Raw genomic sequence first — 22,307 nt, 5'->3', positions numbered from 1 at the left:
CTCACCACATCTCTTCTTTTCTTAAATTATATCTTACACTTCCTCTTGAGTTTCATCTTGATGTTTGCGATCACTAGACTGTGGTCTGAGTCTATATCCATACCTTGGAAAGTTCAACACTGCTGTGCTGATGTTACCCTTCTTCCTATTATCAAAATCATATCTATCATGTTCTCGGACTTCCCGGTATTCAATCACCATGTCCTTTTCCTACAGTCCTTTTGCTGGAATCTCGTGTTGCAGATCACCATTTCATGCTCTGTAGCAAACTTTAGTAGTTTCTCGCCTTGTTTCTTTCTCCCTACCCAAACCTTCCCGTGACTCTCTTCCAACCTTCGTTATCTGTTCCGACCTTCACGTTCTAGTCTCCTCTGATAATCAACACAACTATCTTTGGTATCTCCTCCTGCATCTTTGTCAAGTCTTTATAAAATAGCTCAATCTCTTTCTTCGTACTGCCCCATGTGAGTGCATACACCTGAATGACTGAGATGTTGAACAGTTTTGCTCTGAATCTGGATACCATCGTTCTTGCACTCACTGGTTTGTATCCTTACAATGCTCCTCTAACTCTTTTGCTAAGAAGGAATCTGACTCCTGCCTCATGCTTTGTTTCATTCCCTGACTAAATGACTTTGCAACCACACATCTCTTGCAATGCCATCCCATGCATCTCCACCAGTCCAAGTATATTGCATTGGTATGTCTCCATCTCCTTCTGAACCAGCTCTAATTTTCCAGTTGCCCACAGTGTTTGGACATTCCACATTCCAATTGATGGCATCTGTGTTAATTGTAATTTTCTTTCAGCATCCAATTTATCAACCGACCCCGGTCGCTCAATCGGTGTCAGGGACTTTGTTTATGCAGGTGACATCCAAGCTGGCAACTTTTATCATTACTGGCATCATATTCATTCATACTGATGTTTCATGGTCAGTGCATCACCACTCATCTTACCAACCCTCCTCCTTTATCCAGGCTTGGGACTGGCATGGAACCCCCAGTTGTTTCATGGCAGCATTTTAAAAAATATCATGCTGTTGTTTAAAGAAAGAAAAAATAGTGGGGTTCTTTCCATTCTCCTTCTGATTAGTCTTTAAGATTAATAGATTAGTTCATTTCACATTTTAAAGATTTTTCTCTGTAACCATGAGGGTTAGAAACTTACTTCTCTTTTTTTAGCCAAAGCTCTGATTCCCACACAGTCAATGGATTCTAGCAACTGAGGGTTTGAGAAAAATGCCACATTCGGTGAGGCTTTTAGTCAAATGGTGAGAGTTGGCACTGAGAGAAGAAGTTTTGTGAAAGGAACTTCTGACCTCCCTGGCTAATATTCCCTTGAGGGGTCTGTGAGTCCTCTTGTGGGACTGGCTGGGGACTTTTGCACAAAATAAATAGCATTCCTTGGGATTCTCAGAGCAAATGCATCTGTTCAGAGGCCCCTCTAAAATGCCAGTCAGCCCTATATTACCAAAGCTCTGACAGAGCTGTGTTGCCAAGGGCTCTCTGTTGGGCTGCTCCCCTGAAAACAATCTCTCACTCCAGAAGAACTTCCATGTTGCAGAGGATGAAACTGGCCAGATCAAGGCTGACAACATGGACAGCACTAATGTAGCCCTTGTCTCCATGAGAAAATGTATTAATAGTACTTCTGAACTGGTCTTATTAAATTAGTGCAATAGGCAAGTGAGAATGACCTTAGTTTGATTGAGAGTGGATAATGCCAAGCTTAATTTGATGTTTTACTGACTGAATGTCCATATAAGGACCAGACCAAAATATGTGTCCACAAGCAGCCTGTGCGCTGGTTTAACTCAGCTGGTTTCTAAACCTGTTGAGTCAAATTGGCATCATGGTCTTCTGAAGACAGAAGTCTCATGAGGGTGAAGAGATGGTACACTGAACTGCATACAGGTTGTTATTTTGCCCCCGCCAGCTGCCCCCAAGCTGTGCACTCTGATCCACACAACAGCCAGCAAGAGGTGCATCTAGTGGAAAAGAGGTAACAGTGCTGAGGAAGCAGCATTCTGTCCTTCCATGGTCCCTGGGGGGAGACAGTAAAATCCCTGTCACCTCTGTTCCCCCACGAGGAGGCAAGAATATAGTCCAGAGAATACAACATGCCTGTCACTGCTGTAGATGTGGTACATTGCTGAGCTGCACAGAGTAACCACATTCAATGTCATGTAACAGGACTGTGAAAAATGCCAGATAAATTATTTTATAAAAAGCCAAAATACATCACATAACTGTAGGTGGGATGCTCAAAATCTCTCCAGTTGGCCTGTCTCTCCTTCCACTGACCTCACTTGAAATAGGTCAGTGCTGAGTGCTTTTGCATGTCCTGCTCTGTCTTGTTCTACAAGACATTTTTGGTTCAATCTTCACAAGTGAGGATGTGAAGATGTTAGGGAGAGTCCTACACCTGAGCCATCTTTCGTAGGTGACATATGAGGAATTGTCCAAGACTGAGCTGTCATTAAAGGAGGTTTTGGAACTGATTGATAAACTTAACAGTAATGAGTCACCGGGACCAGATTGCATTAGCCCAAGAGTTCTGAAAGAATTCGGATGTGAAATTGAGGATCTGTTAATTGTGGTTTGTAACCTATCCTTTAAGTCAGCTTCTGTACCCAGTGACTGGAAAATAGCTAATGTACTGCCAATATTTAAAAAGGGCTCTAGAGGAGATCCCGGCAATTACAGACCAGTAAGTCTAACATCGGTACCTGGCAAACTAGTTGAAACCATAGCAAAGAATAAAATTGTCAGACACATAGAGAACATAATTTGTTGGGCAAAAGTTTCTGTGAAGGGAAATCATGTCTTACTAATCTATTAAGCTACAAGCAATCAGGAATACTATCCCTGATGTTACCATGGCAAATCTGGTGTCTGACCTATGTAACTTTGTTCTCACACACAATTATTTCCAATTTGGGGACAATTTATACCTCCAGATTAGCAGCACTCCTATGGACATCCACATGGCCCCACAGTATGCTAACGTTTTATGGCTGCCTTAGAAGAACAATTCCTCAGCACTCATCCCCTACTGCCCATCGTTTATTTATGCTGCATTGATGACATCTTTATAATTTGGACCCATGGTAAAGAGACTCTGGAAGAATTCCGCAGAGATTTTAACAACCTGTATCCTACCATCAATCTCAGCCTTAACTATTCCACAAGAGACACATTTCCTGGACACCACAGTACAAATCACTGATAGCCATATTGACATCACTCTCTATTGGAAGCCCACTGGCTGCTACACTTACCTACATGCCTCCAACTTCCATCCAGCACACACTACAGAATCCATTGTTTATAGTCAAGTCTTCTAGATACAATGGCATCTGCTCTGATCCTACTGACAGAGACTGAAAACTTCAAGACCTCTACCAAGCATTCATAAAACTCAATTACCCCCTGGGAAAAGTAGAAAAACAGATTGACAGGGCCAGACAAATACCCAGAAACCAGCTGCTTCAAGATAGGCCCAAAAAGGTGAATAACAGAACACCACTTGTCATTACCTATAACCCCTAGCTCAAACCCCTGCAACACATTATTAGAAACCCACAACCTATTGTAGATCATGGTGCTACACTCCAGAAGTCCCTAGGTGACAGGCCTGTTCTCTCCTATAGACAACCTCCTAACCTAAGAAATATTCTCACTAGCAATCACAGGCTACCCCACAGTAATACTAATCCTGGAATTTTTCCTCTCAGCAAACCCTGTTGCCAACTTTGTCTACATATTTACTCTGGGGATACCATCACTGGACCTAACCATGCTCATTCTAAGATCAAGGGCTCATTCTCATGTGCCTTGATCATTATATATGCCATTATGTGCCAGCAATGCCTCTCTACAATGTACATTGGACAAACTGGGTGTACACTTCACCAAAGAATGAGTGGACACAGAGCAGACATTAGGAATTTCAATACACGTAAGCCAGTCACCGAGCATTTCAATGGCATGGGCCATTCTATTAAACACCTGAGAATATGCATCCTACAACAAAGAGACTTTAAAAACAGATTGCATAGGGAGATTTGTGAACTGGGTTTCATATTCAAATTCAACACATTAAGACTTGGTATGAAAAATGACAGCAATTATCTCATGAATTACAAGGACTGCTTCCCTTCCTTTGATGTTCCTAATGATCTTAAGCAAGACACTTAACATCCCCACCCACCCCCCTTCCTTTACGTCTATGTATTTGATTTGTCAGTTTGTATTGCAATTTTTTGGACCTCTGTATTATATGTCTAGGTATGATCTGGATCTGGACTGGAAATTGTATAGATCTGAAGAAGTGGGTCTGTCACATGAAAGTGTATAACCTAATATATCATTTTGTTGGTCTTTAAAGTGCTCCATGACTGCTGTTGTGTTTTGTTTTAATCTATTAGTGTTCTTTGAAGGGGTCAACAAATAAGTGGATAAGGTGGATCCAGTAGATATAGTGTACTTGGATTTCCAGAAAGCCTTTCACAAGGTACCTCACCAAAGGCTGTTATGTAAATTAAGTTGTCATGGGATAAGAGGGAAGATCCTTTCATGGATTCAGAACCGGATGAAAAGCAGGAATCAGACAGTAAGAATCAATGGTAAATTTTCAGAATGGAGAAGGGTAACTAGTGGCGTTCCCCAAGGGTCAGTCCTAGGACCAATCCTATTCAACTTATTCATAAATGCTGTACAGAAAGGGCTAAATTGTGAGGTGGCAAAGTTTGCAGATGATACTAAACTGCTCAAAATAGCTAAGACCAAAGCAGACTGTGAAGAGCTTCAAAAGAATCTCACAAAACTGTGTGACTGGACAATAAAATGGCAAATTAAATTTAATGTGATTAAATGTAAAGTAATGCAGATTGGATAAAATAACCCCAACTATACATACTGTATGATAGGAGCTAATTTTGCTACAACTAATCAGGAAAGAGATCTTGGATTCATCGTGGATGGTTCTCTGAAAACATCCACTCAGTGTGCAGTAGCAGTCAAAAAAGCAAACAGGATGTTAGGAATCATTAAAAAAGGGATAGAGAATAAGACAGAGAACATCTTATTGCCCATATATAAAACCATAGTATGCCCACATCTTGAATACTGGGTACAGATGTGGTCTCCTCATCTGTAAAAGCATTAGAAAAGGTTCAGAAAAGGGCAACTAAGGGTTTGGAATGGGTGCAGATGAAGACAGATTAAAGATACTAGGATGTTTCAGCTTAGAAAAGAGGAGACTAAGGGGGATATGGTGGAGGTATATAAAATTACGAGTAGTATGGAGAAAGTGAACAAGGATAAATTATTTACTTTTTCCAGTAATATCAGAACTAGAGGCCACCAATGAAAATTTATGGGTAGCAGGTTTAAAACAAATAAAAGGAATTTCATCTTCACACAATGCACAGTGAACCTGTGGAACTGCTTGCCAGAGGAGGCTGTGAAGGCTATGACTATAACAGGGTTTAAAAAAGAGCCACATAAATTCATGGAGGTTTCATGTCTATTTGCCAGGATGGGTAAGAAATGGTATCCCTAGCCTCTGTTTGTCAGAAGCTGTAGATGGATGGCAGGAGAGAGATCGCTTGATTGTTACCTGTTTGGTACACTCCCCTTGGGGTGCCTGGCATTGGCCACTGTCAGCAGACAGGATACTGGGCTGGATGGACCTTTTGTCTGACCCAGTATGGCTGTTCTTATGTTCTTATGTTCATAAAAAGATGTCATCATGTGCTCAGAATAAGATAATCTATGCCACTAAGATAATGAAAAAATTCTCGTGTGCCATCATTGCAATGTCATCTTAGTGTTAGCCGATTACCACTTCTCATGTACATGCCTCTGGAAAATTCTGGAAAGACTAAAATTAGCAGAAGAAAGTGTAATTGTACAAATCTGACAGTTTGTGTTTCAATTTGATTTTTTTTTCTTTTAAAACAGGTTGTGATCTCATCCCAGTCCAGTACCTCAGATGGGGTGATCCTGAACCAATAGCTGCAGTTGTTTTTGCCTGTCTAGGTCTACTGGCCACCCTATTTGTTACAGCTATCTTCATCATGTACCGTGACACCCCAGTTGTCAAGTCATCCAGCCGAGAACTCTGCTACATTATTCTCGCTGGCATCTGCTTGGGTTACTTGTGTACTTTCTGTCTCATTGCAAAGCCTCACCAGATTTATTGTTACCTTCAAAGAATTGGCATCGGTCTGTCCCCAGCTATGAGTTACTCTGCCCTAGTAACTAAAACCAATCGCATTGCAAGAATCCTAGCTGGCAGCAAGAAGAAAATCTGTACAAAGAAACCTAGGTTCATGAGTGCCTGTGCCCAGCTGGTTATTGCATTTATTTTAATATGTATACAGCTAGGCATAATTGTTGCCCTTTTCATAATGGAGCCCCCAGATATAATGCATGATTATCCAAGTATCCGAGAGGTCTACTTGATTTGTAACACCACCAACTTGGGTGTCGTAACTCCCCTTGGGTACAATGGATTATTAATTTTAAGTTGTACCTTTTATGCATTTAAGACAAGAAATGTCCCAGCTAATTTCAATGAAGCAAAGTATATTGCCTTTACAATGTATACCACCTGCATCATTTGGCTGGCCTTTGTGCCCATATATTTTGGAAGCAACTACAAGATAATCACCATGTGTTTCTCTGTAAGCCTGAGTGCCACGGTGGCCCTCGGCTGCATGTTTGTGCCAAAGGTGTACATCATCCTCGCTAAGCCAGAAAGGAATGTACGCAGCGCTTTCACCACATCGACCGTGGTCCGCATGCACGTAGGGGATGGGAAGTCATCTTCAGCTGCAAGCCGCTCAAGTAGCCTGGTCAACTTGTGGAAAAGAAGGGGATCCTCTGGTGAAACTCTGAGGTAAAGTTTGCTAATATGTGAGTGTTTGGAGCAATTATGGACTTCCGAGTGTAGAATAATACTAGTGGAAGGAGAAATAGGAGTCAATTTAATTTACTTCACCTCTGCAGTGGGATATATTTCACCTAAGATGCACCCCTCTATTATCACATTTCCATGGTTGGTCTGTTCCAGGTCAAAGGCTGTCTATGTGCAAAGACCATTTAGAACAGCCAACCAAATATGAGTAAGCATACTTACTAGGTGGAAAGCACCAGCTCAGTCAACTGCACATGATTTACAAGGAAGGGGAAAAAAAGATTGTAAGAACCTCCCCACCAAGAAATATAAATGATCACCTTTTTCTGAATGGGTTCACTCAAAATCTCTTTCACTCAGGTGACTGTCATAGCCACTGACAGATGGTATTTTTATCTAGTCAAAACAATAAGACAATAGCACTGCTGTAAAGCTGCAGAATTAGAAATGAAGCAATCAGTACAAATTATGTCATTAGTAGCAACACTTGAGCCTCCAAAGATTTATTTCATGTAACTATTAATCCCTTTTCTCCCAATCTTTTATTTTTCTTCTTATTTTCTCTTCCAGTCTTTACTCTTATGTCCTCGTCTACCTTCTCTTCTTTTTCATGGATGTTATTCTCTTTTTCTGTCCTCTCAATCTGCTCAATTCCTGCTGTCAACAGGTTACACTCTTGCAACTGTACTTTGTCTTGCCGTTGACCACATACTACTTTGTTACTTCCCAATGAAGCATTAACCTGTCAATGGTCATCAAAAAAGCATGCATATTCAGGGCACAAGAACGACTGTAGGAGAACACCAGATGTTCAAGAGCATCTGTAGGAGGAAATACAGTCTAGCCTTGGAAACAGAACGTGGAGAAGTTTCACTTACTTCTTTGGGTCCCCACCCCTTGTGGCCTGGTTGAAAAGGGGCTGATGTCAGCTGGATAAAAGCTGTGGTGTGGAAAAAGACCTGACTATGTACAGGTGCAGAAAATCCCCCTTTTCATTAATTAGCCATGTTAGCATGGCCTTGGAATTACAGATAAACAAAATCCATTCCATATGGAAACAAATGGGAGCCAGGGCATGCATGTTAGGGCTGATGAATTGGATGCCTTCGAATATGCAGGCCCAATGGCTATTGTAATCAGTGGGAGTTTGCTTCCATATGCTTCTTGATGCACAAAGCATAATCAGGCCCAAGTGTACATTTTATGGCATGTACTGCATGGAAGGAGGTGCATCCTTTACCATGGGAATCCATGCTTTTGTCAGCTCAGTTACTACGTTGTAATTTGCAAGACTGCTGTTTAAGACCACTCTGAAATTTCCACTAATTTAGACTGTGTCTGTCTTCAAAGTCTTATGTTACAAAAGGAACAGACTACATGGTTATACTGTGATCAGCACTTGCTTCCAGTTCATTTCAAGGTGCAATTAAAGATGTTATTTTTAATCTGTGGACTCTTAAATGACCTGAACCATGGGTATTTCAGATACAGGCTCTGTCCACTCAATAGCTGGACAGCTGAGGTCATCTGAAGTGCTAAGGCAAACAGCTTTCATGGTTTGTCTTAAGGGGGTTAGAAGCATTTTTCTTCACGAGTCTCTACTGCATAATATTCTTTTTGCTTTGGATCATAAGACTCCATGTGTGTTCATCTTCAGGTACAGCTGTAAGACCTATGTACTCTCCCACTTTTTTCCTAAGGAGTAAGGAGTAGAGCAGCTGGTTTGATTTGGTGGATGCTCTTCATTTCTGGGGAGATACAGATAGGAAAGTTTTTGGCATACTGACCTTAAATAAGTGTTTTTTATTTAACAGTCATGACACAAATACCTTGACCACGGAATTCTTTAACAGCATAGTAAACCATAATTTCTTCTTCTTTATTGTTACTATTTTGCTGATAGTGATAACTCTATATGGTAGTTAGAATGCAATGTATATATATGTGGGAAAAATATGGCCCCAAACTATCAGATTGACATGCAAGTTTGAAAGCAGAACTAAATTAAGCTGATTTACAGTAGGGTGTAAAGTAAGGAAAAATCCATTTAATCTGAATTTGTGGGAAAAATATTTCCCTGTTTGTTTGTGAGGAACACAGAGAAATGACTTCTAAGATGTCTGAAGCCAGACTCTGAGCTCATCACAGCTATGCCAATTTACAGTAACTAAGGACCTGACCATGAACTGCAAGGGCCAATAGAGACCATGAATCCATCGGAAGCTTTCTCTGTGTCTGGTCTTTTTACATTTGTTGGGTTTCCATTTTAAATTGCACTATTAAATGCACAGGGTAAATTAAATAGTCCGTTCCTTATTCTAGCCAGGTCTGATGTCATCTCTAAGGTGGAATGGAAAAAGCTTTCTCAGTTCTAATTCTGCTCCCTATTCCTTATGAACACCACTTTATGTAATGATCAAATATTTCTCAATAATAACATGGTGCATAAAGTAAAATATTTCAGAGAATAAATCAGTATTATGTTCAACAGTTTATTTGGAAATCTATTCAAGTCAACACTAAAGTGCTTGCAATCAAAGAAAATACGCACCAGAACTACATGACATATTTAAATAGCACAGAGAGGTTTTATTTAAAAAGGGGAGTGAGTCATTGTTGAGCTTTTAAAGAAACATGCTATTTAAGTCACCAGTGCATGGAAGGGTCCCTATCATTAACATGTTGCTTCTTGACACTAATTTATACCACAATGTAGTGTTCCATCAAATTATTGTCAAACAGATAATGCCAGGGCTCCATTCAAAGCTTTCACATCAGCTGCAAAATGACAGATAAAGAGACTGCTCTTGCCTAAATAAAGTAGTACATCTGTTGGAATCCTAAATTACTTTTTGCATTGGGAGCTCTTCAATTTAAAAACTCGGAAATACCCTGGATCTGTGCTGAAATGAGCATTCAGATGCTGAAATATGTTCAGAGTGCTACTTACAAAAAGATTCATTACCCAATAAAATGAAATTCACACTGAGAATGTAAAGGGAGCTCTTCTGAGTTTGTGGGATCTACCTAAATAAATCCCCCCACCTCAATTAAAAGAAAAGCTCATATATGAAATCAGTGCACAGCATTAATTGAAGTAAAGCCACAGTGTTACATAAAATCATCACTGCCAAAACCAAAGCCATACAGTCTACTTATCTGTCATCTCCTCTTATTTCTGGATTTCTTGTGTATTTAATCATCAAGGTATCTAGGGGCCAAAAGATGGACACATTTGTTGAGGGAAAAAAGAAAAGAACATCACATTCACTTCCAAAGCCTTAGCAATTTTTAGAACAAAATATCAACCCAACCTTTTTAAGATCATGAAATGTTTGGGTGAAATGTCTTCTCTTAATTTTTCATGAACTTCCATGTCCCAGTCTGGGTGAAACCTCACAGTGTTTCCACAAAATCTGCACTTGCATCGTTCCTGGCAGAGACCCAAAGCAATAGGTCTAGAATGGCTCTGCGTCTGGAGAGAGTTTGGAAATGACATTCCCATCATCCTGTTATAGCTAACTTCTCTGATCTGAGGCTCGTAGAATTTTTTTCCAACAATACATTTTTGTCAGTATTGCCCCATCCCTTAAAAAGCACATGGAACACATTCCCTTATGCTTTATACACAGAGCATTTCTTAAAGGAATGAAATTAATTTGCAGCTCTCCAAGAAATTAATTAAGTGTATTTTGTGGTGTTTTATCCTGAATGTATGTAATCACAGATATTGTGATATATGCACATCCTTCCAGGGCCTCCTCCACAGCTCAAGCATGGTCCACCACTTACTTGTTACTTTTCCTTTTTAAGGTTGGCTTTTATCTCTATATGTTCCCAGAGCTGGACAGGTCTCAAATGGTCCTTCCCAGTTGCCTCACCCCCATAAATCTCTTCACATTCAGATCCTCTTTTTAAAAGATGGTGGAAGACAAGGGTAAACATCTGATGATTTCTGCAACCTTTTTAGGCAGCTGTTATGATCCTTACTGGCCATACTTTCTGTGATGATAAAACAATCTACCTGGTTGGAGCTCCCATCAGCAGTCACAAAAACCAAGGACAATTGAGACCATCAAATGAATAGCAAAGCCACAAACCAAGCAATCCACCAACCCATCAACCTAGATTTCTTGCTTATTCATGGTGATATTGATTTTTATGGAAAGTGGGGGGGTTCATGTTTTAAAAAAGCATAAAACATACTTTAAAACTAGTTGTAGTGATAGTTACATAGCAAGAGCATGTACATAGGATAACAGATAGTATTCAGTCAGTAGCAGCTTGCTATGTAGATGGTCAACTGCCCATGTATTCAGCTCTTTAGCACCCATAAGCTGTGTCTACACGTGCACGCTACTTCGAAGTAGCGGCACTAACTTCGAAATAGCGCCCGTCGCGGCTACACGCGTCGGGCACTATTTCGAAGTTAACTTCGACGTTAGGCGGCGAGACATCGAAGTCGCTAACCTCATGAGGGGATCGGAATAGCTCCCTACTTCGACGTTGAACGTCGAAGTAGGGACCGTGTAGACGATCCGCGTCCCGCAACTTCGAAATTGCTGGGTCCTCCATGGCAGCCATCAGCTGGGGGGTTGAGAGATGCTCTCTCTCCAGCCCCTGCGGGGCTCTATGGTCACCGTGGGCAGCAGCCCTTAGCCCAGGGCTTCTGGCTGCTGCTGCGGCCACTGGGGATCCATGCTGCAGGCACAGGGTCTGCAACCAGTTGTCGGCTCTGTGTATCTTGTGTTGTTTAGTGCAACTGTGTCTGGAAGGGGCCCTTTAAGGGAGCGGCTTGCTGTTGAGTCTGCCCTGTGACCTTGTCTGCAGCTATGCCTGGCACCCTTATTTCGATGTGTGCTACTTTGGCGTGTAGACGTACCCTCGCAGCGCCTATTTCGATGTGGTGCCGCGCAATGTCGAAGTTGAACATCGACGTTGCCAGCCCTGGAGGACGTGTAGACGTTATTCATCGAAATAGCCTATTTCGATGTTGGCTTCACGTGTAGACGTAGCCATACAGATGTGAAGAGCAAGATAGAGGCTGTGAACTGAAAAGAACTACAATTAGTTTTAGTAACAAAGATAAAGCCATGCTAGTCTATATACTATCAAAACAAAAAATATTGAGTCTGTTCCGGTATGGCTATGGTCTGAAGAAGTGGGTCTGTCCCAGGAAAGCTCACCTAATAAATTGTTTTGTTAGTCTTTAAAGTGCTATTTGACTGCTTTTTTGTTTTTACAATTAGTTTTATTTTCCATATGTAGAGGTACATAGACTGCATGCAAATACTCTTTGGTTTGAATTTTGATAGCAATGTATAGTAGTAGTGAGTACATTGACTTCGTATTACTATCACTTTACTAGTGCATTGCTTAGATTTGTAGGCCAAAGGGCATCACTGGTTTAATCCAGTATAATCTCTTGCATAACAAAGATAGTAGGACTTTCCCAAATTATTCCCTCTTTGAACTGGAACATATCATTCACAAAACCATCAAATCTTGATTTAAAAATTGCCAGTGACGGAGACTCAACCATAGCCTTTAGAAAGTTGTTCTAATGGATAATTATTTCCACTGTTAAAAACGTGCACCTTATTTCTCATCTGAATTTGTCTAGCTTCATCTTCAAGCCACCGGATCTCATCATATATTTTTTGTAGTCAATTTCAGGGTGACAGATCTATAATTATTTTGGTCATCCTATTTGCTCTTTGTAAATCTTGGCACAACATTACCTTTCTTACCATTATCTGGAACTTCCAAGTGTTCCACAGCTTTTTGAAAATAAATATTAGTAGTTGGATAAGCTCTTGGCCAGCTCTTTCATAGTTCTTGGATACAAGTTATCCGCACCTTCTAATTTTAAAATGCCTACTTTTATTAGCTCATTCCTTATGCAACTTTTCTTAAAAGATTAAAATTAATCTGCAGCTCTCAAATAAACCAATAAAGTATATTTGTCCTGTTTTTCTTGATCTTTTGTTATACTTGTCCACTATTTGTGAATTTGTAAAATTTGGGAATTCCCAGTAATTGGTGTGAATTAGAGAGATTCTACTGATTCAGCTGAATTGTGCAGTATTTTGAGAGTATTATTAATGAGTCTGTTTAGCCATTTATATATCACTTGGGAGATTCACAGCATTATGACTAGAGACTCTTTAAATACATGTGCCTTTGCTTCAGTACCCTCAGCAAAGCCTGTGTACCAAAATTAAGAAATCATTCCTCTTTTCAACAATTGCTTAGACAAAGTAACTCTTTGAATCGGGTGGGGTAGCTCAGTGGTTTGAGCCCTGGCCTGTTAAACCCAGGGTTGTGAGCACAGTCCTTGAGGACCCTGTTTAGGAATCTGGGTTAAAAAGATTAAAAAAAAAAAAGCCCTCAGGGATGTGATAGGTCTTGCTGTGAGTGCATGGGACTGGGCTCAATGAGCTGTGAAGGTCCCTTCCAGTTCTATGAGACAGGATTGATAGGTGTATCTCCATATAAGAGTGAATTGTTGCTATAAAGTGTTATTTAGAATACAGCAGAAAATGCCTGCGTTTCCAGCCAACTGGGAAACCAGCCAGTTAAAGTTAGTCAAGTATTTGTCATTGAATCCTGACATTATACCAACCTGCTGTAGGATAGAGTTTACTATAAGTGATATTGTATTCCTTAATATAGGAAGCAGATTTTGAATGGATGGAGAGCAAGTCCATGAACCAACAGACAGACTCTGAGACATGGACTTCAGGCTGTTGGGTCAGATGCTGTCTATATGTGTATTCACCAGAAATGCATTACCAGCTATGAGCCAGAGAAAGATCCAAATTCTGAGTCTTGTCACAATGAAAATCTGAAGGAAGCTAAAAGGACTTTTACCTGACTGGTGTCTGTTCAGCCAACCTGCTGGGAAGAACAGAGGCCAGAGTAGTGCAGCAGGAGAAGAAAATAACTGATCCTTGCTGAAAACTGGGCCTTGTTGTTTGATAGCAGACGCTTGTTTCCCACATCCCCACTGAGTAAGAAGTTTGTTCTGAGAGTTGGCAACACTTTATTCTGTCAGAACCAAGGGCAAATATTAGTATCAAAGCAAATTTGGAAAGACAGATTTCCTGTCTTGATTAATCTGATGTGTGGATGAGTTTTTCAAAACATATGAAATGATGGAAAGAGAACTGTGTAATTCTTTCCCAATTTTTTCCTACCACTGTTTTATGTAGGGCATAACAGAATCAAGATCTTTAAAAATGAAGATCACATCCATACAAACAAAAGGCTGAGAAACTAGCTATCAAAATATTATGCTGGACTGAAGGAACTGATGAGTTAGGTGTATCAGTGGGCAAGCTGAATAGATAAATATAGAGAAGACCTTAGAACACGTTTTGTGCATAGAAATAACAGGCTTTGCAATTTTGTAGGTTGTTTGCAGTTCTTACACATTGTTGTAGTTTTACTCATACTGGTGTTCTAGGCCAAACACGAAGCTACTAAGAGACATAGTTCAACCAAACTGAGATCAGTTAAAAGTATGGCTGTAGAGCCACTTGTAATGATCTGTCCCTGTTTTGGGTCACCGTTTATCGTGTGTACACACACCAGAATGGTAGTGTGCTGCACTCATTTAGAAAGAGAACATGTTTGAAAGGTGATTGTATACACAAGGTAAACATTACAAAATGCTGAAAAGAATTATTGTGACTACTCATATTCAAATAAAGGCTTCCTGACTTTTAGGATGAATATAATGAGAATTTTAGAGGAAAACGCTAGTGAGGTGCATAAGATATAGTAGTTACTATAACTAATTAAAAATAATAATACAGGTTGAACCACTCTTGTCTGGCACCCTCAGTACCTGACTGATGCCAGGTGAATGAATTTGACAGATGACAGGAGGTCAATATTTTCTAGGACATTACCAACACTTCCTCTACTAATTGGGTTTTTAGAAGACATTTAGGGGTAAGTTATAGCTAAACAGCAGCACAGAACACTGAGAGCCAGGACTGGTGGCTGTAAACAAACTTTATGGGACCATTGAAAACTTGGCCACACCCATGATAAGTGGTCATCTGGCTAACTAAAATCATGCTGGATTATGGAGTTTGCCAAATGAGAGAGTTTCAGATTAGAGAGGTTCGACCTGTATATCACTTTCCAAAACATTTATCTTCAAACATTTTTAACCATCGTTAACAATTAAAGGTTCTTTATGTCTCTGTCACTTATTATACGCCCCTGAAACATTAAGAATGTTCAATATCATTAGCATTCTTGTTGCTGCTGGCCTGAGTAGTAATTGTAATGCCTACTGATGTGATTAGCACCCAAAATAAATCCTTTGACAGACACACATTTCTGCTCAGGAGAAGTAGTTTATCTCTGAGAGGGTATGTGCAGTTTCTACTGGCTGAACTTATCTTCATCTCCCCTTCCATCACAGGATGAGTGGCTTTGTGAAATTCAGGTTTCATTTTAACCATGGACACTAGAACATCTGTTAGGTGCAAATATCACCTCTGATTAATTGTATGATCACATAGGTAATTTTAGTCATCTTTCATAATCTGCCTTTTTTCTACTAATGATCAGAGGTCAGAATCAAAAACAGTTCTGTAGGATCTATCCTTGAAGCTGTGTGACTCAGGAGAAACCAGCCTTTAAGAGGGGACATATAAACATCCCATCCCTTGACCAAGAAATTATTTGATATTCCATAGACAACATTTGTGAAGTAAGTGTTAACTGCTGAAGTGAAGAACCTCATGGATAACAGCCAAGTATCAACAGAAATACTTGAAGATAGAGAGGAGGATATGAGAAATGCTTAAGTATAATTTTTACTGGAAAAGAAGTTTACATTGTGCAAACACAATTGGAGGAGAAACTTAAATTGTGCAAATGCATATTACGCATGTTATTACAGAACCTAGCTTTTGAACTACAGCATTCCAAAAAAGTATGGGACCTAAGTCTATAGGTGGTGTAAACATTTTAGTTCAATGAACTTCAATAGAGCTGTCAGTGTTCAGAGACCAGAGAACTGTTTTGAAAGAAAAAGGAAAAGGCTATGACTTCTGAAAGAAAACAGCCATCTCTTTGATTGGTTCGATTGTACTTGCTAATTTCTCATTTTCCAAACTGATAATTTGGAGCTGTCCTACATTGGTATGGCAGAGAAATTGAAATCTGAAAGTTGCTGAATGTTTTGAGTAATTGAGTTCTGTATAGATAATTTACTCCAGTGTCTTTCTGGACTAGTTTGATAAAGTGATTAATTAAACTCCAAGGATTGTAAAATATTTGAGAAATACTTTGTGAAACTTTCTGAAGGGTATTAGGTGTGAATGATTTTTGATGAATTGCTGCTAAAGCACTCCATCTATATAGTGCATTGATCTTGACTGCTCTAATTAAAATGAATTTTAATTTGTGTGCAATGCTAGACTTGTTTGCGGATTTTTTTCTCAACTGAAAATTTAATGAAAACATAATTGATGGATATAAATTGTTTAGCTATCTAAAGTAAGCTCAGTTTCTGAAATTATTTTTGTTATTAAGATTCTATCCCTATAACTGTGCATTGAAACTTAGTTGTACAAATTCATTTACATACCCCTCAATTCCCTACATAGAAGGTCAAAGAAAGTCTTGACTTTCTGTACTTAAAAAGGAATAGAGGAAACCAGGTGGCCTCCTGAAGTATTATTCTTTTCAAAAATTCTGCGTCCTCTGTTTATCTAATTTTCTATCCTTGCACCGATCCCAGAAATTCTATTGAGCTACAGGTGATCATGTAAGATGACACTTGTGCAGGAGCACTGGCAGTAGAAGCAAGTTGATAGCAATAGGTAGTTATTCCCTGAGGAACCTGAACTTCTCCAAACTAATTTAGCATACTCTCTAGTGATTGTTATTAAAATGACTGTCCTCTAAAATCAGTCATGGACCAGTGCATAGATTAGTGTGTGCAAGATAGAAAGGTTTTACTATTGCAGGCATTTTGCGAGTAGGATGTCAAAAGATCTATCTTTTTGATAGCACCTCTAAAGCAACCTTTCTTTTTAGGAGTCATTCCCCCACCCCACCCCACCACATGCTATAAATGTTCCACAGCCCATCTCTGCCACAACTGTTTTTCTGGATATGAAAGATAGGGCAAGTGTTAAGGTATAGCCAGGAGGGCAGTTGCCTGGATCTGATGGTGCAGGGGCACTGAGAAGCTACACTGCCCAGGCTATGACTTCAGCCGTAGGTGGTGGAGCATGGGGCCGCAGACTTCAGCACCATGCAGTGGGGCTTCAGCTTCTTCCCTAGGTCTAGCAAGTCAAATATTGTCCCTTCTTGGCTACCTCCTAAACCTGCTTGTGGCCCTTCAGGAGACCCAGGATGCCTGGTTGAGAACCACTGCCTCAGGGAAGAATAAATGCAAGCACTGGTCAGTTTTCACCAATAGTCTGTTCTGTCCAACTACCTGTGCAATGTTGAGTGCCTTTGTAGATCACTGCAGTTTTAATTCACCAGTTGCAATGACACGATTGCCTAATTATATATGACTGTAGAATCATAGAACATTACAACTGGAAAGAACTTCAAAAGGTCATCAAATCCAGTCCCCTGCCCTCACAGCAGGACATAGAACCATCTAGATCATCTCTGATAGATGTCCATCTAACCTGCTTTTAAATATTTCCAGTGATGGAGATTCCACAATCTCACAAGGCAGTTTAGTGCAATGTTTAACCATCTTGAAAGTTAGGATTTTTTTTCTAATGTCCAAACTAAACCTCCCTTGCTGCCGTTTAAGCTCATTGTTTCTTGTCCTATCTTCAGAGGCCAAGGAGAACGATTTTTCTTCCTCCTCCTTGTAACACTCTTTAGGTACCTGTAAACTGCTACCATGCCCCCTCCCAGTCTTCTCCTTCCTAAATTAAACAAGCCCAATTTTTTTCAGTTCTCCCTCAAACCTCATGGCCTCCAGACATTTAATCATTTTTTCTTACTCTTCTTCTATGGACCTTCTCAAATTTCTCCACATCTTTCTTGAAATGCTGTGCCCAAAATTGGACACAATACTCCAGTTGAGGTCTACTCAGTGCAGAGTAGAGGGGAAGAATGACTTCTTGTGTCTTGCTCACAACACTCCTATTAATGCATCCTGGAAATAAGTTTGCTTTTTTTGCAACAGTGTTTATCTGTTGACTTAGCTTGTGGTTTCCTATGACCCCTAGATAGCTTTCTGCAGTACTGCTTAGTAGACTGTTGCTTCCCATTCTGTGCATGTGAAACTGATTGTTCCTTCCTAAGTGGAACACTTTGCATTTGTCCTTATTAAACTTCATCCTATTTACTTCAGAGCATTTCTCCAGTTTGTCCAGATCATTTTGAATGATGGCCCCATCCTTCAAAGTAGTTGCATCCCTCCCAGTTTGGTAAAACAGCTTATATCTTACATGAAAAAAATTGTAAATTTGACTTTAAAATAATTCTGTTTGTTGAAATCATGCCCCAAAATGATTGCAGTTTGATGGCATGAGACCCTTTTATGTCAGACACTACATGATAATACAGTATGGAGTCATACGAGCAGAGTAGGCAAATCATTGCCCTACTGAATTTCATGGACACTAGTGTATTCTGTAACTCAGCGTAGCAGTTCAAATCAATATATTAAATATTCTCCAAAGCCCCACCTTTATCAGTTTAAAACTATGCGGAACTCTCCATGCACAAAATGTTTCTTTCTGTTATCTCGCCTAAAGGGTTGAGCTTATCCTGTTGCTGTGAAATGTAGAATCTTCATCATTTCCTAATGCCAGGGCCAGATAGTACTGAAAACTATTGTTTGTGTCTAAGCTGATGCTGTTAAAATTTATCACTGACGGGGAAGGTGGAAGGCTTGCTTTTACTCAAGTGTCAATGTAAACTCCAAGCACAAACAGATGTAAAAGCCCCATTAAAAGCAACTCTGGCAGCAAAATGACAGCATTCCATCACTGCCTTATTACGGACTTTAAATCCATGGATTATTGACATTATAGACTACTTTGGCTCTTTCTTAGATGACACTGGGGCTATGTCTAGATTGCAGTGGTTTGGTCCACAGACATTTTTGTTGGAAGATCTCTTCGGACAAAAGTTCTGTGGGCAGTTCGTGGCCAAACTGCCAAGCAGATCAAAAGAGCAATCAACTCTGTTGAGAGAGAGCAGCCAGACTGCCCAGGCATTCTCTCAACAAAATGCTCAACTGGAAGCACAGCAGAAAGGGCTGCCCAGTGTCCTAGAAACCCCCAGAATGTCCAGACTGGCTTTCTATTGACAGATCTCGGCCGACAGAGACATGATGCCTTGTGGGGAGCAGGATAAAACTGTTGACAAAAGTACTGCAGTCTGTCAATTTCCTGTCAACAGAATGCCTTGGGAATCTGGACGCTCCCCAGGTTTTGTCTATAAAACACCAGTTTTGTCAACAAAATCCTCTAGTGTAGGCACAGCCTGGGAGATTAGGGATTTAACATGCTTAGAATTCAAATAGAAATATGTTCCCTATGCACAGAAAACCAAAATGAGGTAATCATTAATCCTGAATATGTGCAGAGAGCAAGCTGACAGCCAAGTTTAGCAAAAGCACCTGTCTAATAACTTAAGTTTCATTGAAGTTAATGGCATTCAAGCGTACTTTGTTGAATCAGAACTGAAGGACCCAAGCAGTCTTTTTAGGCCGTATTAGCTATGATTCTAAAGGGTAAATTTTGCCTAGCTTTCTGTATATATACCAGAAAGCTGGAGGCACATGGCCAATGATTGTCCCTAGCCCTGGCTCTACTGAAAAATCCCAGTGAGTTTGCCATGCAACAGGAGTCAGTTGGAAGCATGAAGGAACTTGGTCAGTGGGCCAGGGAGCAATCATCATATTAATGCTGCCCTCTTGTAGTCCTGTACCTTATTCACAACACTAAAGTAGTCATAAAAGAAAACAAGAGAGGAGTTTACTCTGAAGAGTTCACAACCAGAATGTATTGTAGTTCAAAGGTCACATCATTTCCCCCATGACTAGAATGCCTTCCAGTGCATACTAAGATTACTTAAGCATTTGTCTAGACTAGAGTTTGTGACTCTGTTTCAATGTGATTTAGCTGATTGCCAATTAGCTTAAATTCAGCACCGCAGTTATCAGATTCAGTCTGGACACTCCACAAGCATTTGGTTCAGAAGGGTAGCCATGTTAGGGTATATTTGCAAAAACAACAGGACGTCCTGTGGCACCTTAGAGACTAACAGATTTATTGGAGCATAAGTTTTCATGGGTAAAGAAACACTTTGTGAGATGCATCAGAGTGGACATTGCAGAGGCAGGTATAAATATACAGGCACATGAAATGAAGGGAGTGCCACTCAAGAGGAGAAACTGCTTTTGTAGTTGGCCAGGCACTCCCAGTCTCTGTTCTGTCCTTGATTGATGGAGTCAAATTTGCAAATGAATTGGAGCTCTGCAGTTTCTCTTTGGAATCTGTTTTTGAAGTGTTTTTGTTGCAGGATGGCTACTTTTAAATCTGCTATTGAGTGTCCAGTGAGAGTGAACTGTTCTCCTACAGGCTTTTGTATATTATCATTCCTGATATCTGATGTGTGTCCATTTATTCTTTTATGTAGAAACTGCCCAGTTTGGCCAATGTATATAGCAGAGGGGCATTGCCGGCACATGATGGAATATATTTCATTAGTAGATGTGCAGGTGAATGAGCCCCTGATGGTGTGGTTGATGTGGTTAGGTCCTGTGATGATGTCACTGGTGTAGATATGTGGGCAGAGTTGGCACTGAGTTTTGTTGCAGGGATTTGTTCCTGAGTTAGTGTTATAGTGGTGTGGTGTAGTGTGGCGTGGTGTATGATGTGGTGAGAAAGTGCTTTAGGTTGGTGGGCTGTCTGTAGGTGAGGACTGACCTACCTCCCAAGGACTGTGAGAGTGAGGGATCATTGTCCAGGATGGGTTGTAGATCACTCACAATGTGCTGGACAGGTTTCAGCTGGGGGCTGTAGGTGACAGCCAGTGGTGTTCTGTTATTTTCCTGGTTGGCTTCTGGGTACACATCTGGCTCTATCAGTCTGTTTCCTCACTTCCTCACGTGGGTATTGTAGTTTTAAGAATGCATTTGGGCACAGAAATCTGTGGCTTACTTGAGTGCAGTGCTAGGGACTAGTTCAGAAGCTTGTTCAAAATGTTCAGATCTTGGTAGTCAGCAAAATGTACTGGGCACTCTCATGAGACCCAATGTTCTTATAGCATTTCAGTATCTTACACTTCACCCTATCATGAAATAAAGTGGTGGGTGAAATTTTACTTTTAAAATTCAAACACATATTAATCAAACATTGCAGGCATTTCAGAAAGTATTGGTTTGGGTTCAGTTCTAGGAATGAGCTATTACAAGGTCATTTGTGAAAGCAGCATATTTTTAATAATTTTGCCCACTCCTAAAAATAATGGCCAGATTTGACTCCATTTTTGTCATTGTTCTCAGTGAAATGTCACCTTTTCCAGCTATCCAGGCTGCAGTTTTCTGAGGATATTACTTTTGCTTTGTGAAGGAAAAATGTTGATCAGAGATGCTGTTTTTCTCTGTGATTAATCAGAGCCAAGCACACTGTTGGCATTCAATAAATAATAACACTAAAATACTTGTATGGTAGTGCAGCCACCATTTAAAATTCAAGAGATGAGAGATTTATATCAGTTATCTAGTCTCCTACACCAGCAAATTATCCTTGCTTTGTGGTGCATGAGCAGTGAACTAAATTCTTCAGTCCCATTAACCCTTACTCAAGCCATGGAGTTCAGAGACTGATAATGAGAAGGATTTTGAGATGAGGAGACACTCTGTTATGAACAGAAATTGGTTCTACTCTTTTTAAAGAATAGTAACAGAGAGGGAGCCGTGCTAGTCTATGCACTATCAAAACAAAAAGCAGTCAAGCAGCACTTTAAAGACTAGCAACTATTTTGTTAGTCTATTTTGCTAGTCTTTAAAGTGCTACTTGACTGCTTTTTCTTTTTAAAGAGTATATGAAGAAACTAATTAATATTACAGAGAAAGTAGTCCCAGATCTTCTATTTATCCTGTCTCATAGCACATTATAAAGAAAGAGCCAAAGAAATGTGGAGGTTTCAAATCTAAAACTAGTAAAAGGAGATCTTATTTTACATAACCTGTCATTACCCATTTAACTTATTGCAGCAAGATATTAATGAGGTCATTATCTTAGCAAAATTCACAAATATTTTAAATATTTGTAGCAGGGGGCCAAGAATATCTTAAGTCATTATAGAAATTTTTAAAATTAGAAGGGATAGAAACCTTCATGCTTCAGAGCATAGTCCAACT

The 22,307-nt window shown here is 40.0% G+C and overlaps 1 protein-coding gene across 5 annotated transcripts in view; it reads left to right on the top strand.

The window, feature by feature from the left end:
- The window catches only part of GRM5 (glutamate metabotropic receptor 5), a 381,523-nt gene that overhangs the window by 341,839 nt on the left and 17,377 nt on the right, over positions 1 to 22,307 (top strand). For all 5 annotated transcript variants that reach the window (XM_074981437.1, XM_074981432.1, XM_074981451.1 and 2 more), the window contains exon 7: positions 5,971 to 6,910. In XM_074981437.1, coding sequence (XP_074837538.1) covers positions 5,971 to 6,910 — 940 coding nt within the window. The remainder of the gene's footprint in view (positions 1 to 5,970; positions 6,911 to 22,307) is intronic.

Source organism: Carettochelys insculpta, chromosome 1 (genome assembly GCF_033958435.1).
Source record: "Carettochelys insculpta isolate YL-2023 chromosome 1, ASM3395843v1, whole genome shotgun sequence".
In the NCBI taxonomy this organism is placed as follows: Eukaryota; Metazoa; Chordata; order Testudines; family Carettochelyidae; genus Carettochelys; species Carettochelys insculpta.
The sequence above is the reverse complement of the archived record's forward strand: the minus strand, read 5'-3'. Positions and strand labels throughout refer to the sequence as shown.